Source organism: Hibiscus syriacus, unplaced genomic scaffold (genome assembly GCF_006381635.1).
Source record: "Hibiscus syriacus cultivar Baekdansim isolate YM2019G1 unplaced genomic scaffold, ASM638163v2 tig00116962_pilon, whole genome shotgun sequence".
Classification (NCBI taxonomy): Eukaryota; Viridiplantae; Streptophyta; class Magnoliopsida; order Malvales; family Malvaceae; genus Hibiscus; species Hibiscus syriacus.
The window spans coordinates 5,745,997-5,765,383 of record NW_024063488.1 but is presented as its reverse complement, the minus strand read 5'-3'; the positions used below and the strand labels follow the sequence as shown (position 1 = coordinate 5,765,383).

The 19,387-nt window shown below is 34.9% G+C and overlaps 1 protein-coding gene and 2 pseudogenes across 1 annotated transcript; all 3 read right to left on the bottom strand.

The window, feature by feature from the left end:
- Window positions 1–4,565: 4,565 nt before the first annotated feature.
- Window positions 4,566–5,885, bottom strand: LOC120190410 (annotated as a pseudogene).
- Window positions 5,886–8,249: 2,364 nt separating this feature from the next.
- On the bottom strand, window positions 8,250–13,307 carry LOC120190538 (annotated as a pseudogene).
- Window positions 13,308–13,821: 514 nt separating this feature from the next.
- On the bottom strand, window positions 13,822–18,467 carry LOC120190409 (ubiquitin-like modifier-activating enzyme atg7). Its single transcript, XM_039193488.1, is given in 15 exon segments — window positions 13,822–14,148; window positions 14,556–14,715; window positions 14,850–14,965; window positions 15,056–15,256; window positions 15,399–15,587; window positions 15,687–15,845; window positions 15,921–16,065; window positions 16,432–16,537; window positions 16,656–16,845; window positions 17,010–17,104; window positions 17,241–17,295; window positions 17,390–17,436; window positions 17,439–17,580; window positions 17,686–17,903; window positions 18,175–18,467. Coding segments are annotated over 15 exon segments (2,136 nt in total). The 5' UTR covers window positions 18,314–18,467; the 3' UTR covers window positions 13,822–13,974.
- Between the last annotated feature and the right edge of the window lie 920 nt (window positions 18,468–19,387).

The following is a 19,387-nucleotide window of genomic DNA, read 5'->3' as shown; positions in this document are numbered from 1 at the left end:
AGATGAACTTAACATTCATGCATCATATCTAGACATTTTCAAATAGGGGCATTTTCATTCATTTTATCCATGTTGAATATTTGAATTCATCACCCAATGGATTACCATTACCAGAGAAAGTTCATAATGAGAAGAACTCATCTGAAGAAGGAAGAAGAAGTTCATAATGAGAAGAACTTGTTGAACCTTATGCTTTAATTCATCACTTGATGGATCAACATTTCCAGAAGCGTTCATAATGAGAAGAACTCATCTGAAGAAAGAAGAAGAAGTTCATAATGAGAAGAACTTGTTCAACCTTTTGCTTTAATTCATTACCCGATGGATTAGCATTGCCAGAGAAGTTCATAATGAGAAGAACTCATCTGAAGAAGAAAGAGGAAGTTCATAATGAGAAGAACTTGTTCAACATTTTGCTCAAATCCATCACTTGATGGATCAGCATTGCCAGAAGCGTTCATAATGAGAAGAACTCATCTGAAGAAAGAAGAAGAAATTCATAATGAGAAGAACTTGTTCAACCTTTTGCTTTAATTCATTACCCGATGGATCATCATTGCCAGAGAAAGTTCGTAATGAGAAGAACTTATCTGAAGAGGAAGAAGAAGTTCATAATGAGAAGAGCTTGTTCAACCTTTTGCATGACTCTATCACAGAAGAAGATAGACCAGCATCAATATTTTCAGAAGTGTTCATAATGAGAAGAACTCATCTGAAGAAGAAGGAGCAGAACTTATTCAACCTTTACATGATTATATCACAGAAGGAGATAAATTGTCATCCCCAGTGGAAAAGTTCATAATGAGAAGAACTAATCCCAAAGAAGAATTTGTTCAACATTTCCATCATAATCAAGTGAAGTCAAATGAAAAAAACTTATTATCTTTTCATCTTTGCCCTGTTATTTTTAACATAAGAATAAGCAAAAAGAGGCAACTGAAGATACTCGTTTTTTTCATTTGAATATTATTTATATTTTATTATTATCATTATTATTATTATTATTATTATTATAATTTTTATTATTATTATTAAAAAAATTATTTACTATTCTAGACAGGCCCAATACCCGAGGCCCACTTACAATCAAACCTAAATCGGGAGCCTAATGGAAACCCTAAATTAATTAGGGTTTATATCATCCCAGCCGCCGCTCTCCTTGCCAGCCGTTGGATCTAGGTTAGATCCAACGGCCCAGATGGTTCCAGATGCAAACCCTAGGGTATGATACCCTAGGACCACGCGGCGTCGCCTCTGCTTCCAACCGCTCCACGTTGCCGATGCTGCTGCCACGACGTCCACCAAAGGCTTCCAGAAGAGCCCTTCCAGCCACACACGTCGCTCTACAGTGAGTCACCACTAGAAGTCTGGTGACTCACTAAACAGCCACCTTATTAACTGGTCCGAGAGCCACACCGTCGATGGCTATAAAAGCCATCGACCACCTGCAAACAAGGAGGGATCCAACAACCACAGAAAAGAATAAAAAGCAATCCAGCAACCACAAATCACCAAAACAAAGGAAAAGAGAGAAGAGAAACTTACCGAGGGAACAGCGGTCATCAAAGACTCCTTGCGCCGTCAGAAAGCCAAAGGTCGAAGGTAAAAAAAATTAGATCTACGCATTTCAGTAGTATTTTAGGCTAAAAAACCTTCGGATTTAGCTTTAGGGGAAACCATGCTTTAATTTGGGGTGGGTTTTGTAATTTTCGGCCACCGGATGTGGTGGCCGGTGGCGGATTTGGCGGTGACCGACCGGAGATCGTTTCCCTCCGGTGAGGGAAATTAAGAGAGAAGTGAGAGAGCTCTTCTTCTCTCATTTTTTAGAGAGAAGAAGAAGACAAGAAATGAGGATGCTGGCCCTTCGGGCCAGCCGTTTGGGGAAATATATATCCCTTCCCAAACGACGTCGTTTTGGGAAGGGGTATATGCGTAATTTACACGTATGGACAAACCCTTTCTGCAGCCATCTTAGTTTTGTAACATTCCATCTTAGTCACTAAAATCATTTCCTATATGTCGTGATTTAGTCCTTTAATTTTATTTTCTTATAATATAGTCCTGACCGAATATTTATATAAATAATTAAGGTAAAATATGTATTTAGTCCTTACTCTTTCAATAATATTTATTTTAATCCTGACTAGTAATTTAGGTACATATTATAATTAATCCCTTAAACTTTATTAAAATTTATTTTAGTCCCGTATTAATTTTTTAGGGTTAAATTACATTTTTAATGTATATACTACATAATATTTATAATTATGGCCATTAATTATTTACATTCTATAATTTAATAATTAAATTTTATATAATTTTGACCATAAGTTTTATATATCTTGTGATTTAATTCTATAATTGTAATTTCTTTTATATTTTAGTTATTTATCATTTTTTATTACTTAATCATTATATATATATATATATATATATATATATATATATATTATTTATTCAAAATCTTATTTATAAATTTAATATAGATTACTTTTTATTATAAGCATGTTTTAATTTAATATTAAAGAAAAGGACTGTCTTAAAGCACCTAGAAGTCCGTTTTCTGATTTTTTTTACTCTATAAAATATATATTAATTTTTTTATTAATATTTATTTAATATCGAAGAAAAGAGCTGTCTTAAGGCACCTAGAAGTCCTTTTCTGATATTTCTTAATAAATAAATATCTTATTTATAAATTAATAGATTTTATTAAAGATACTAATAAATTTGAAATAATAAGATTATAAATTAAATATATCTTTGAAATTTTAAATTTTCAATAATAGAGACAATTATAATTAATAAAGTACTAATTTTGGGCATTATAGGGGTGTTAATACTTCCCTAAACGTAATCGACCACGAATCCTGTTTTACTAAAAAATTTTGTTATACGCAAATCAATTTTATCTTTTAAATTATGTTTTATTCAAAACTATTTTAAAAGATTGTTTTTTCAGGTATTTGACCTACCTAATCCCAAAAGATTAATGGCGACTCCCAAAATATTTTTTTAAAATCAAAATCATTTATTTATTCGTTTTATTTTTCCCACCAAGTTAAAAATTTCGTACCCGGACAAAAATCGATTACGACAATAACATATTGGAAAGTTGATTCAACAGTTCAAATACTCTACAGAAACAAATTTATATACAAAAAATTGGGCAAATGTGCGATTTTACCATATCAAATATTAATCGTTTATTATATTATAAAATATTGATCAAATACTAAAATATATACCATAATAACTTCACACCTAAATCATGAAATCTCATCAAATCCATTAATATTTGCTCTCAGAATAATAGCCATGTAAACTTCATTTTTTGACATCTTTTTAATTTGGTATTGAACTTTAAATTTCATTTATCACTTTTAATTCAATTTCGAATCATTTTAATCTAATAAACTTATTTGAATTAAATACCCTTCTCAATAATTAAAATAATTTTTTAAATCATTAAAAAGATTTTCTTAACTATTTGGCTTAAGAAAATCTTATTTAGAAAAATGAAGATGTTATATAATAAGATAATTGCACGAAGCAAGCGGCCTCGGTGATAAAAATTATTGTTATTTTAGCGGCTTCGGTGGTAAAAATTATTGTTATTCTTTGAGGCCTCGAGTTCGAGCACCACGAATACTAAGGGTATGAGCGTTCAATTTGAATGATTGAGAGTTACCTTTAAACAGATACTACATTATACTTTGATTAATATATCATTAATAAAATTAATAAAATTAGATTGAGTAATATATCAATAAATTAATATTTTAATTGATGTTCAATTTTAAATAAATATATATAATTTATTATTTAGAAAAAAATTATATCATTAGACTAATAATATAGTAATTAGATTGAGTTGTTTCATATTTGATTTAAGGTTTTAAAATATATTTTATCAATAATAAATTTTAAATAATAAATAGTCAAAGTTAAAAAAATTGACCAGAAAAATGTCATAGACAATTTTAATGGGACGGAGGAATTACAATATAAGCAATGTATTATTTGAAAAAAAAATTATTTTGTTTGAATTTTTAAAATGAAAAGTAAAATGAATTAACTATCAAACTAAACAAGCTGATCGAATAAACTAAAAAATTAATTAAATCAATTTATTTTATTTATGTATTTGATTAACTGAATATTAGTTCACCTTAATTAATAACTAAAACATTTTTTAATTAAAAAATTCTCAAAATGATAATATTATAATGTTTGACTTATGTATACAAACACAAATTAGAAAATTAAAAACTCTATCCATATTTCTTTAAACAAATAGTCATACATGATCAGGCCCCATGCTACAAGGCAAGGCAACTAAGTGTATACCATTAATTGTCAAAAGGAATCAATTACCTATGTGGCCAATCTAGGCACTTCTTTGTCTTGATCCATTGACGACAACCAACGAAAAAAATTGAAGAAAAGCCCCCACTAAATTCTACGTACATAAAACCATTCTAGTAATTGATTGATCAACTCCAATGAATAATTTCATAAGCAATATATACACAACTGCAATAATCTTCGATCTTAAAAAGTTAAGCGTATGGTTCTCATGAAGTGAAGCTTATCTAGAAATATATATTAAGTTAAAAGAGTTGGAGGAATATCTGGTTCATGATCATCCAATATCCAGGAGCCATCATCTTGCTGAACCATACCTTTGTTCTTCTCTATCCACCATTCAGCTGGAACTTGAAGTTCGTCTTTCAGTGCATCCAAGTATATGTTTACAAGTGAGATATCTCGATTGACCTCTAATTTGAATTCTCCTTTGTCCCCATGCGTACCCGCTACTCCATGCAAATAAATTTCCAGCTGGTGAGCAATCATCAAGTTCTTAGTCAAATCTATGTGAGTTTTTAGGTTTGGAGATTTTCTGGCATCGACCAATAATTCCTCCCCAACATGGGTATAATTTAGTAATGGTAGTGATGGTGGCAGTGTAGGGACGATGTCAAACTCGTTTTTGATGCGCAAGACACGAAGATCTTTCAGTCGTGAGAAACTTTCTTGAAGCCGGAGTCCCCAACGTGAGGGCTGGCGAAGACAATAGCAGTAACCAAGGAAGCCTTGTCTGATCTGGTTGTCGGCTTGTTAAATCCGTTGGTAACAATGTCAACTGCATTGAGAGTGGCCACTGCGCTACCTAAGCAATGTCCTGTCAAAGTGATGCTGATTTCTTCGTCTTTGTACAAATCCATCAGTCTCCTAACCTCGCTTAGAACCTGATGAAAAAATAACTTCGTATTAGATCATGAATAATGGATTAAGTATGTATAGGCTAAATTAAACTTGCCTGCTCTCTAGCGCTGGTTTGATTGTAAATGGATTTCGAGTGTTTTGCTGTGTATATAGAATGCCAACCATGGTGCACCTTGGGATCTTCATCATTGTCTCCAAGATATCAGCAGCTGAAACTAAATCTGATTGAAGATCATTAATCGTTTCATAGGTTCGCTGGGTTCCTCTCCAAGCTATCAAAATCTCCCTCCTTCCCAAGACTGTCTTCCCTTCATCGGTGGTCACCGCCACATAGCCAATCCAATTGGACTCCCCCGGGGAACACCAATCAAGGATTTGGATTTCTGATCTTGCATAAAAGAATTTTGTTATTCTGTACTTGTATGGATTGCCTATCTCCAGTCCCACTTTGGAGAACAAATCCTCCATAGAATATCGGCTAAATCCGACCCATTTCGATACCTTCTCGCCATTAAAGGCAAAGAGCATCTAGAAATAAACACACCCAGTTCTTCTCGCCACTTAGTTCTCTCCATCTTTCTGCTATGCTGCCCATCAAGAACAATCTTTTCTTTTTCTTTGCCAAAACAATGTAAGATGTTGAGCTCTTAATTGTTTCTTTTCCTTGTCGTCATTCTACGGAGTGTGCATGTTAAATAGGGTTTTCTAAGCCTTTCTTTCTTGCGCTACTCAACTTCTTTATGGTGAAAGATACTGCAGGGTTACATGAACTTACCTTTTCAGGTAACCCTGATGGTGCTTATTCTTTTCTATTAGTAAAAGATAGTAATTTGCTTTTAATTCTTTTGGTACACTCCAAGTGAAATCTCATGAAACCTAATAAGTTAATGCATGGTAAAAGACAAATTATTTCATCACCGTCAATGGAGCTTTTCTTATAAACGAGTAAAGGATCGAGGAGTTCGTATCTGCGTGGACGTACGATTTGTTACTTACCTGTTCAGGTAATATTGGTGGTACTTATTTTTTTCTATTGGTAAAAGATAGTAATTTGCTGCTTTTTTTTTCTATCATTGTTATTAGGGCCTATTCCACAACTTTAAAATGGATCTATCAGCTATCTAATAAAACCCTTAGATGGACCGTTTAAACTTACTAACTCTTTGTACGAGACACATGCATTAGATGCTTGAAAGGGGGCAACTATGTCTACGGCGTTCAGAGTTGCGGGGCTGCACCCACGCTGTGGCCGGTCACTGACTCACTGTCATGCTTATTTCCTCGTTCTTGAATTGGTCCACTAGTCTCATAACCTCGTTAAGAACCTAAAATATCAACATCCACAAACAGAGACAAATCTTATTTTATATATAAAAAAAGAGATGTTTTGAACATTGTTAGTTATGGTAACGCTGATCACATGGTCTCTGGCACTGGTTTTGTTATAGACAGAACGTGGGTCTGCCGAGGTGTAGATGGAGTACCGCCGCGGGCCGTCATGCACTTTAGCATCCAAAGAACACCACAAGTTTTCTCAGGCAAAACCAAGTTAAATTCAACATCATCGATTCATTTTAAAAAGAACAATAATCCCTGAAGTACACTTCTTGAGTTCTTATATATTATGAAAACAAATGCTCAAAGTAGATTATAAAATTGAAACTTTTGGAAATATTAATAATTTAAATGTTTAAATTTTTATTGTTATTAATATTGATATAGTTTGCTACAAAATCGAAATTTTTTCTATATATAAATTTTATTAAATTTTATAAAACATGAAAAAAATTTCTAGTTATTACTTGAATTAATTCTCTAATTAAATCTTAGTAGTAAAAACTATTTGTTTAATAGGCAAAGAGTCTATGAAATGGGCTAATGGCATGACCTATTGCCTCTATAGAAACTGAAAATTTTTCTACAGAAGAATTTGGGCTCATTGAAGAAACTTGCACCGTTTCCAATATGGATGTTATCCAGTCTAGTTAGCTCTAGATTGGACATACAACAAGTTCAATTCACATTCCATCTCTATCCGTAATCATTTTTGAGGTCGTGACGCTCTCGACGAGAAAGAATTAGATAAGAAAGAGCTGAGATAGTGTGTTAGAAAACAATGTCTTCAACGTCTGTATTAACGTCACCTCAATTGCTCACCACTCTTCCAAGGGTATAATTATTATTTTGTTTAAATTTCAATTCGGCATGTAGGGCTATCTTTGGGGATGGATTTTAGTTCAAATAACGGGCTAAGGAATTGGAAAAGGCGAGGCCTGGTGGTTAGGGCTGGGAAGGCTGCCCTTTGTCAAACAAAGAGGAACAGGACTTGGAAACCCTTGGCTCGAACCCATGGTTTCCGTAGGAGGATGAGAACCACCAGTGGAAGAGCTGAACTATTTCTTTTTGTTTCGGTTTGCAGCATCTTATAAATATGATCATTTCTTTTTTATGATGTCCAAAGGATAATTGAGGCAAAACTTAATCAATGCATCTTTTGTTTGTTCAATTCGGCAATATTTGTTTAATAGTTACTTGTTTCTGTTGATATTACCTGATGAATGATTTGTTTGAACTCTGCTGATAATTCTAATTTGATAATTCATTTATAATATTTATATGCTTTGCCTGCATGCATCTTTTCCTAGTTGTAGACCTGGGTATGAAGCTCATTTTGCCTGATGTCTGTATTTTGCTAAACATCTTTTCCTATGCTAATAAATGTTTGCAAATTTATGCAATCCTTGCAGCTTTGTTGCTCATGGATTGGGTACTATAATGTCATTAATTTCATTCTAGTAATAAAGAGATACTTTATCTGAGTTATTTTCTGCGCTTTATTTCATTTGCAACTATACAAATCAATGTCAGTAAAGAAGTGAAAATCTCATGTCTAATTAATCACATGCCATTAAGGGGATTTTTTTTTTAGTATTTCCCCAATATCTGGATTATTGTCTTTGTTATACTTTTGTTGGTTGGTCATGGAGGCTGGAGCCATGATTATATACGGTTCTTTTTTCTATGCTAATTAGTGCCAGGCACTGGATTCTTCCATCTAAATTGGGAAATACCTTTCATTATCTCTCTTTTCCATCATTTGCAATAATTATTAATTACATAAAACGTTTTAGTAAGGCAAGCTCTTAGCGCTTGTGCTTTGGACCAAGGACTTGAGATTTGAAGAATCGCCAACGGCATTGGTTCGCCGGGTGATCATTTCCATGTTCTTATGAAGACTTTGCTTCACCAGATTCTTCATCATTTTATTCCCTTCTTGAGCCTCCCCGGATGCAGTGTCGAACCAGTGGCAGCCCTTCCTGTTTGTGGTCCAGAATGAGGCCCCATCTTTGCTTGCCTTTCATCTTTGAACCATTGTAACAATTTCATTGTTCTCTTCTGGGCTAAAGGGCTTCCTAATAAGGACACTTCGAGAAGAACAGGAACGATTCCTGCCTTCGACATTTTATCCCTTTGAGTGGAGCTTTGATGAGCTAAAATCATTAGAATGTAGGCTGATAATTCTTGGCATTTGTGTTTATCCTCCCATGTTAGAATCTCAATCAAGCTCCCTGGCACCATCGAACTATCTTCCATGGCCTTTTTTCCCATTGAGGTCGGCACCAAGTGACCAAGCGCTGTAAGGGCTTTCTCTGAAAGTTCTTTGAACGAAGATAACTTCAAAAGAGTGCCCACAATTCCATTAGACACCAAAGGACGGGCATTTTCTAACACAGCAGAGAGGTTACAAACAACACCTAAGCAGGTGTCCTTAGTTTCAATGGCAGAGGCAGACTCAAGAATGCCAATAAGAAACTGGAGGACCTCTGTTTTAGCTAGGGAGAAATGGGCATTTGATATTGAAGATAATGGTAGCAACAGTTGTGCAAATTCATGCCTCGTTTGGTAGTCTACAACATCATTGTCCTTTGGCAACTTTGATAATATTCCAGCCTCTAGCATTAGTGCCTTGTTTCTGAAGCAGAAAAACAAAGCAATTAGTGGTCCATTATTGCATAAAGTAGGAATGAGAATCCCTACAAGTCAAACAAAACGTGGGAGCTGAACTAACTAGTAGAGAAATAAAACATTAAAAAATAATAAGAATCTGAGATTTAAGTTGAGGGTAGGAAGGTGTAGGTCAACAAATACTTACTATTTTTCTTAATTAATTAATTAATTTGGGAGACAAAGTTGTCTGTCTTGTAGCATCATTGTCACCTTTCCAACTCTTACCATCAAGGGAATCCAGTGGACAGTCGACAGCCACCGTACGCAGGATTTCAGGATCATTTTCTTAATGACAGTATTAATGCTGCCAAATCATCTGTAAATTTTATTTCACTTTTGTTGTCATTAATGTTTAATCCATTTTGACACCTATGCAAGCAACATCTAAAGCCCATGGACTGTTACCCATTACCATAAATTCTGAAGGAAGTGCAGCAGATGCAAAGCATGTGATTATAACAAAGTACAGCCTGTAGGGCGGTTGATTATGGAGATTTAGGCTTTAAATCAGATAATAAGGGTAGTAAAATCGTCCTTAACGTGATCTTACAAGAGCAAATATTTACCCAGGAGCATCCACCTATAATCATTTTCTTTAATAGTTCATAAACATTATCACTAATACTTAGTTTTGATAAGCCATAGAGGACCCCTGTTCCCGATCCTGATGAATTTTTCTAAGGAATGTGCCAAAAACAGAGCTCCATTATTTCAAAACTTGGCAGAAAATGTCCAGTATCGAGCAGCCTTATGAACAACTTTCTTTTCCATTTCAGCATCTTTTTTCTGAAGCATAATAAGTAAACTACAACTTCCGGGAGAAAAAACAAGGACCCTTTCTCCTTATCAAGTCGCTATCTAATCAACCATTTATGTTTATGTTAAATTTCGTTTACGATTAAGTAAGAATATCAATCAATAAGAATCATCTTCAACCAACTACGAACTTTGAAAGCTGACATGAATTCCATTTCATGTCTCGAAAGAAATTAACATGAATAGAGTTCTAAATGATACAGGAAACTTACGTAAAAGTTCCGTCAGCTAGCTCAATCAAGGCCTTGATGGCGGCCAGACAGCGGCCAGTCACCTCTGTGGCCAGCATGGACACAAGCATCTGTATAACTCCGAGCTCTGCCATCAACTTCCTAGCCTTAACGTCTTCTTTAGCGAGTTTCTCAATCGCCTTAGCAGCCATCTCTTTCTCTTCCCAGCTCCCAAAGTGAAGTCTCATGATCGATTTTCGCAAAGCCGCCGAACCGTCGAGTTCACTTTCAGTTTTCTCTATGATAACCCGATCTTCCTCTTCATTGCGATTGCTTTTAATTATTGACTCGTTTGAATGATCAGATGATGATGACACGCATAGTTTCCTTGCTGCTTTGGATTGTAAAAACCTTCGGATTCTAGTGAAGAACTTAAGCTTCATACAAGAAAGTAACCAAATAGAATGTGAAGTAGAAGACATGCTCTGAGTTTGAGAAGGGAAATTATTTAGAATTGTTTTAAAGGATCATTGTTTATATAGTACTAGAGCTAAAGGTCTAGAACTTGGAATTTGATTTTGCTAGAGATTAAAAAGGAGGGAAGAGAATATATAAGGATGAGTAAGAGACAAGAGAGAAAGGGTTCTGTATCAGAAAAGGCAGCGGGAAGGGAGCATAAATCACATGCAAAGGAAACAAAGTTGTTGTCTCTTTAACCTTCCAGTTCCCAGACCCTGACACACTGTTTCATTTGTGTTTCTTTTTTCTAGGAAAGTCCCCTCCACGTTTCAAACCAAAAAACCATAGATTTTTGAGCCAATATTAATTTCTTTTAAAAAACTTAACGTGGGGTTTGATGCGAGTCATGGGCGAACAGGGAGCAGCAGACTAATATATTATATTTTGTATAGACTCCATGCTAAGAAACATGATTTGAAATTAAAAAAACTTTAAAGTCTCAACTACTGCAAAAGAATATTGATCATCTGTATCAATGAATTTGATAATTTCATATGCATGGTTGGTTTTGGGATTTCCCTGGTCGATCCTATAGAATTCGATTCTCTTAATCACGTATTCTTGTCTCTTTCCAGACGTTCATCAGAACTTAGTTTATTCATATGTAGGAGTAAAATACTTGAATTATTTATAGACCCGGAAATTGTAGGCTTGCATAGCAATTTGGTGAAGATTGTGCAGAGCATAAATATCTGTTAGTGCTTCACTTTAGGCTTAGAAACACCAAAGTTGACCTCTCCATCGCTTCCTTTTATCTCTAAAACCTTTGGTGAATGTCGTTGAAATTCTAACGTCAGATTCCACTATCCCATCTTTTCACCCCCCATAATCCATTGGCATATAACAATATCAATACACATACCAAACAATCCTACTGGCTCTGCAGTAGTAATTAGATTTTAACTGCAAAACATGACTTTGGTGCTTCTATGAGGTGTACCACAACTCATCTTCAATCTCAACTCCCATAAGAATTTGTAACTTCAGATTGTTCTGAACTACAACATGCTCTAAAAGAAAGCAACATCGTTTTTAATTTCTCGATATGCTATTTGAAAAAATGTTTCAATCTTGCCATCTGTCAAAGCATTTGTTTTATAAGAAAGGTCAATGATCACTGTTTATCTGAAGGGCTAAAAGACCTTTTTATGTTTGTCAGGTAACTTCATTTTTAGAAGAAAGCAATGTTCATCCAAAGAATCATTTTTAATGCTTCAGGTCAGTGCGCTTCAACTACCAATAACTAACTTTTGAGCAACCAAAACTTCCTTTTTCTGTGTTAATTATATGCTATTTTATTATCAAATTATCTTCATTTTTCTTTTAAAATGACATGAGTTTTAAAGGTTTCCAGAACTTATATTGTTTATTAGGTTGGGGTTCAGTCCATTATTTTTTTATCTATTAATTTTGTTAATACATTGGTTATCATCATTCAAATGTGTGGGTCTATTCATAAAATGTGAAAATTTATTTTGGATGCAGTGATGAATAAAAAAAGTAATGAAAAATGAAAAATTAAAAACACGTGTCAATTTTCAACTAGTGTCACGGGACAGGAAGCAATTGCAAAATCAGCTTTTATCTAAGCCTATAATGGAGTAATGGGCACATCTCACTGATGTAGCTTGAAAATTAATGGCCACAACCAACAATGGCAATAGAAAAGGTTAGAAAAGTTTGTTGGATGATTATATCATCCATGATGTACAAACATCGAACAGAACATTGATTGTTATGAATCAAAATCCTATTTTGCCACAATCCAAAAGTGCAAAAGCCACTACCTATAACCTTAGACCTTTTTGAAAGTCTTTTGAGGTTCCAGAGAACTGGAGACTTTAAAAATTCCAGTCTTATTTGAGCAACTGTTCCTTCTTCTTCTTCTTCTTCTTCTTCTTCTTCTGGTGGCTTCAACTGAAGACTCTCAGAAAGCTGTCAAGTATTAATTATTTGCATTTTGGGGTTTCTGGAAAAATACATTAGATGAGCCTTTGAAGTGAAAAAGATAAGATTTTATGGGGTGGTGGGTAAAGCATTAAGCTGCCAGGTTCTGCCATGTCATGTTGGTCATATTTGTTGCACTTTCTCGTGTTTTAGCACAGAAAATGTCTACACTTTTCAGGACCCAAAGAAGAAATGGTTGTTGAGTTTTGACCTAAATAACCAACCGAAGTTGATAAGACATTTCACCGATTTATTCTTATAAATGTAAAAGTAATTTTTTTTATTTGCTAAAATATCCTTCTTGGTCTAATAATAGTAAAGGTTCTGATAAAATTCGATGTTGATCCAAGTCAAGTATCAATTTGGAAGATATTTTTTTTTCTATTCACAATATTTGAATTTGAAATCTTTAATATTGAACTCTTTGCCACTCACTCCAACAAACATGGGTAATGTAAAGGTAACTTTAGTTACTAGAGAATGAATGAATTTGATGGGGTGAGGTTTGTCATCAACAAATTTGCTTCCCTCTTGTTCGCTGTCGGTTGTAGAATAATTCACTGCACAATCACGGAACAATAAACCGAAGCAAACAAGCGAAAAAAGTGCAGCAGTCATTTTTCGACATTTAAAAATAATGCAATATTTGCTTTGTCGTGTTTGATTGTTGAGTCTATCCAGTCACTGCATAATCACGAAAAGAGAATGAAGAAAACACTCGTGAGCGTCTCTCACTCAATCAACCAAGACTTAATAAATTCAGTGCTTTATTTGTGAACTAAGAGTCGATTGTGATGTTAGATATTCACGACTCATGGTAGATGATATAAAAGAATTCGGAGATCGAATGAAGGGTATTTTGACAATGTTTTTGCCAATTACAGAATGGACAAGTTGATCATCCGTACAAGATTCATTCTTTCGGATAAAATTAATTAATTTGTTAAAAAAATGTTATCTAGTGTCGTACAAGTGCCATGTGTTCAACACAGAAATGTTGGCTTTATTCATGTATTTGAATGATCATACTTCGTGTCCTATGCCCCAAGTACATGTCAAATGCAGATATTAAATACGAATCCATTTTAGGTAAAGTAAACAGCAATAACATTTTTGCTCCAATATCAACTTGTGCGTTAACGTTTTCACGCTTCATGTTCTCCAGAAATCAAGCGGAAGATGGGAAATTGAGAATAGACATTTTTTTCCACGTTTGTCATTAAAATTAACAAGGTATAACAAAGAGTTAATTGCGATGAAAACTGTAAAACTACAACCGACCTCTTCATAGTTGGATGCATTCCTCATCTGCGGCCTCGACTTCATCATCCCAGTCTAGTTGGAAAGCGTTTGCTGATCTCATCAACTCTGTTAGTCCAGTAACATCCTCCAGATATGTTGGATGGTTGATTGCTTGAAGTATGAATTCCATCCCCCTCTTGCGATATTCGGACACAACCTAAAAAGGATTGGCTCCTAATTATCAGAACGTAAAACTAGGGCAAAATATATCTCAACTAAACCCAAAGCTAAATCAAATTTTAAATGAGAATGCTAGAAAATGTACACTTTATTATTAATCTTCATCTCCTATAGAATATGTAATCATGTGTCTCTTATTATACCCTCTGGGATAGAAACCCTAGTGCCGTAGGCTCTGAATTTACCCAAGATCAAACTAATTTGTCGATTTCTGAATTTCTCAATATCAACTAAAAAGAAATCCACCCATGTGAACTCATATAACGCAGTGTTGCTGAAAGATTCATACACACACTGTAACCTTAAACGGATTAGTAACAAAAAAGAGGGAAAACTGAATGAAAAAAAGCAAAGAAACTATAATTATAGAATCACTATGCTTACAGTGCTGCAACATGCTGTGCAACTGTTTGAGGAGTGCCCCACAAGGGTCATCTGTTGAAAGTGGGGAAGGGAACCTCGAATCTGATGGGGTAAAATACCCAGAGGTAGCTCAAAGTTCCCACCACTGTTGGAGTCGGCAATCTCAGCTTCAGCAAATATCCTGCATGCATGATTGGATGGTTAACAAAGCGACATAGACTTCTGATTTGTTCATGATGATTAGAACTAAAGGCTTATTAAATCTCCAAAGAAACTACAGTGAGAGACTTTCTTCATATAATTCCAAGGATTTACCCATTAGGGTGATGCAATATGCTCACTAAAAGTTCAACTGCCAGTGCAGAAGCAATAGGTGCAAGCCCGGGACGTGTAACAGTACACTGTTGATCCAATGTTCGGTTTGAAGTTGACTGCACAGACAACCATAGATAAATGGTAAAGCTGGACAGACAGAATTGCTATAATAGCATCTATTGCATTCTAGAAACTCCAGAAATTACATCTGTTGGGGCAACCACATCATTACAGAAGTAACAACCCAATCTATGCCGTCCGTCACTACTTGTTAGGGCAAGGTTGGCTATGCCAGCAGCTAAAGAAGTTTCTGTTTCAGCTGTCAAGTTAGGGGTGGAGTTAAGAGGACCGGGTCCATGGCGCATAACCAAGAAACTGTCAAACCCTAAAGCCGCAGTAATGGTTATCTGCATAATAAGAAAGGATGAGCAAAATATGCCTTCGTCAAATGACTCAAATCCAAGACAGGTCTTTACAAATACTAATTCATGATGCCACAACAGAATGCCAAACATCAAAGGAATTGATATATGGATAAAGGAGATGAACCTTGTTTGCGTTGGCACAGAGAAGTGCAGGGAGCCATCGACTCTCTCTAGTATCAGTCAACAAGAAAATTACATCATGAGAATCAATCAAATCACTGAGTCTTTTACAATCTTCAAGCACACTTTTCTCCTCTTGGCTGGATACAGGATGTCCAGGCATAGGAATGGCCATAACAACGCCTTCTGCTTCCTAAGAAACCAATCATAAGACACATGGTTAGAGGATAAGGATAGATTTTTCTGTTCAGTGTTGATCTTTGTGATATAGGCCTCAAAAGAAATAAATTACAACTGCTGGAAATATTCGCTGTAGACTTCTCACTGCTGCCGTGGCTTTAAAATCACCACCATTAAGGCAGTCGTCCATTGTATAGAGAGACTGCCTCAGTGGATTAGACATGGCCACCCTGCCATTATCAAGTAGTGTAATTTTGCGGACACCCCAAGCCTACAACACACAGTATTCAGTCTCAAGAGAAATGAAATATCTAAAATTGGGGGTTTCTGCTTTCTGAATACATACCATAAGCATTCTAGCAACCTGACATCCAAGGGTACCTGCTCCAAGGAGAAGGCACTTAAGAGAATACAAGATATCTAAGTTGAGGGATGGCAAAGCACGCCATCTCATTAGTTTCAAGTTTAAGTCTGCAGCAGATATGGCTAGCCTGTGGAAAAAAGTGGGAACGATCTCAAAATGATTTTGTTAAAATAAACAATATTTTTATTTTCCAAGTACAACACAGCATCCAAATAACTACAAATGGAATAAATTATGACAATGTACAATCGGATTGATAATAGGAATATATTTAGGCCTAAACCAGAATAATCTGGACAAGGCCCAGAGATGGTTGATCTTGAGCTATATAATAAATTTGGAATTGAACCCATAGTATTTCAGCATGGTAGGACATGAATCTAGGATCTCAAAGTTTCCAGAGCCTCAACTTTGCCATTAAGCTTAGGACTCATTGGCAGAAAAATAAATAATAGTATAATGCTTAATAAGGCGACAATATAAAAAAATTTACCTAGTTGGATCCATAGATTTAGCAAGGTTAATAGACCTCGGTACTTTTCTCCCCTTGTTGAGTTCCCATCCTACGGCATTGGGCACATGTTGCCGTTCTCTCCATCCTAAAGAGACATTGTAGGTCAAGAAAGATTGTGTAAAACGAATTCATAATACCGGAAGTTGGAACAGCTAAAAAATTATCCCGAAAATAAGCTGTTACCCAAAATTGTGCCACTCTACCTGGTTGAACTGTAATCAAGGCTTCACCAACAAGTGACAAATTCAAATCAGCAAAACCTAGATTCTCTCTATAGCACAAAAAGTGAACAGTTTTCATATTCCATCTGGCAGAAATAAGTGCAAGGAAGTTGCGGAGAGGCCAACCAGGATTGTTCGGCAGATGACATGGGTCATAAAATGCAAATAGCAACTGCCAATAAAACATGCGAAATATTTGAGAAAGAGAAGTCCAAGATTTTGCACTTTTAGCCTATTGACATCATATATCGTATAGAATTTTCATTGAAATTGTCTCTGCTGCAATCATAAACCAATACATATTCCAAAAACACATGAAGAGAAAGGTAGACAGACCTTTTGACCATCATGCTGACAAGCTTCCAAATCATTAAGACGCCTTGCGGCAGCGCGTGAATCAGAACCAATAGTAACCAAAAAGAATGGAACATCTGCAGTAGACTCATATATTCAGGCTGAGAAGGGCATTAAATTATGAATAAAGAAAAAAAAGGAATATAATCACATTTGAATTTCAGTGCAGTAAGATAAAAAGAAGTATAGAACTTGCAACAGCAGAGACACTACCAGCTGTCGCACTCGAATTCCGCCATTCATTACATGCTGCTGATACTGATTCTGCCTGCATGTAAAAAAGTAACAAAAATAAACCTTCTGAGCACTCAAAAAGACACAAAAATCTAACAATTTGCAAGTGTTAACCACATTCTGAGCACCTCCTCCAAGGTGAACCACTGAGAAGCTGGCCTCAAATTAACAAGGTAGCAGGAGGATCAAGTGCGAGAGCAGGGAAAGCAAACCAATAATGAAAGTTCCATTTTTTCAGGTCTGCAAATGAGATAAGAAGGACCCTTGACAATACCGCACAATCCTCCACAGCTTTTCCACTATGAATATCCTCCCAAATCTAAGAGTACATAAAACACAAACTTTTCAACCAAGATTTCAATTGAATTAAACCAACTGCATAACACTCTCTATAGTCTTTAGTAAATAATTCAAACTGTTTTACCTTCATCGCTTCTGCCTTGAGCAAGCCTTGTTTATCCAAAGCCTGGAAATTATCCATTGTATTTGTATTGTAAAGAATCCCCGGAACGGAGCACCTATTTCGATTACTCCGAACAATAGGCGGCATTGCTGATTCATCATTTGAATCAGACGGGAGGGATTCAGCGAGAAAAGTCAAATGATTCGATACTTGAGGATGGGAGCACGGTGCATAAAAACCTGAAGGGGTAAAAAAAAAGATAACGAATTTGAACCATAAACCGCCAAATTTACACTCAAAGCTTCCAAATTGAAAAACCTCTTGCATTAACTGCGACCTTTAAAAAAGAAACTTGGATCAAACCCAGTTTAATAAGCAATTAATTGTAATGAATTTATGAAGTAAAAAACGAAAATTTAGCCAAATAAATCAGATTTTTAGAGATAATTAAGATCGAGAAGTTTATTTCATACTTAAAGAAAATGAACAGGGATCGGGAGGGAGTGGTACCGGAGATAGGGATAGGAGAATCGTCGATGCCAAACTTGTTGAGCTTCAAAGAAGATAAACGGTGCCAAAATCCTTCGTCCACAGAACTCTGAAGTGGCGCGAATTGAAGAATGGATCCAGTCCCTTCTTTTGTCATCATGCTTTCCCTTTTCCAATTTTTTACGGCGATTTCGATTTGCAATCTCTCTCTAACTCAGCCGTTTCTTCAGAAGATTTTTCTTTCTTATGCTTCGTTTCTTCTTTGTTTTCTTTTTTCTTGAGTTATTCTTTACGGAATCGGAAGAGTATCGTTAAGAAGACTTTGAAGTAGATACCACCAGCACCTTACTCAGCACCAAATTAATCGCCACGTTGGATTGCTGTTGTTGTTTTTATTGACTTTTTAAAGAATTTTATACGGTTATGATTATTAATTATTATTTTACTATTTCAAGAACTTTTTAAATTCGATATATTATTTTATTGTATTAAAATATATTAAATTTGTTGTGAATGACAATATTTTATGAGAGAGATTATGTTCATAATAGTTAATTTAGCTTATGACACATAATGGTAGTGAGTATTTTTTAACAACCTTGGGTTCATATTTTAAAGTGAAAGGAATTATTCATTTGAGTTCTTGTGTTAAGTGTTAACACACCTCCATACTGGAGGTAACTATATCACTAATGTTCACTAATCATGTGCCTAAACACTTATAGGGAAGTCATCCTTACTGCCACCTATCTCATAAATAAAATGCCTAATCAAGTCTTAAAATTTCAAAAATCTCGAGGACTACAAGCCTTTCACATGCTAAATCCTTTTCCTCTCATATTCCACATAAAATCTTCGGTTATTCATCAACAAAACTAAACCAAACTCGATCCCAAGTTAATAAAGTGTGTTATCCTAAAGTATTCTTTTAACAAAAAAAACATTAGATATATTACTCATATATTACTAGGAAAATATATAATTTCATGAATGTCACCTTCTTTAAATATAACCCTATTTTTTCAAACCCACAATTTAAGAAAGAACAAAAAAGAATTTCAACTTTGGTATAGCCTTCTAAACATTCAGTCTGAGCACATTCCAATCCAAAGTGTTAACCCATGAAGTTATTTATTCAACCTAAATCTCAACTTGACACAAATCACCAAGAACTACATGTCTATTCTAGGTATCATATAAATAGTAACTCATCATATTGTTAAAAAAGTTAATG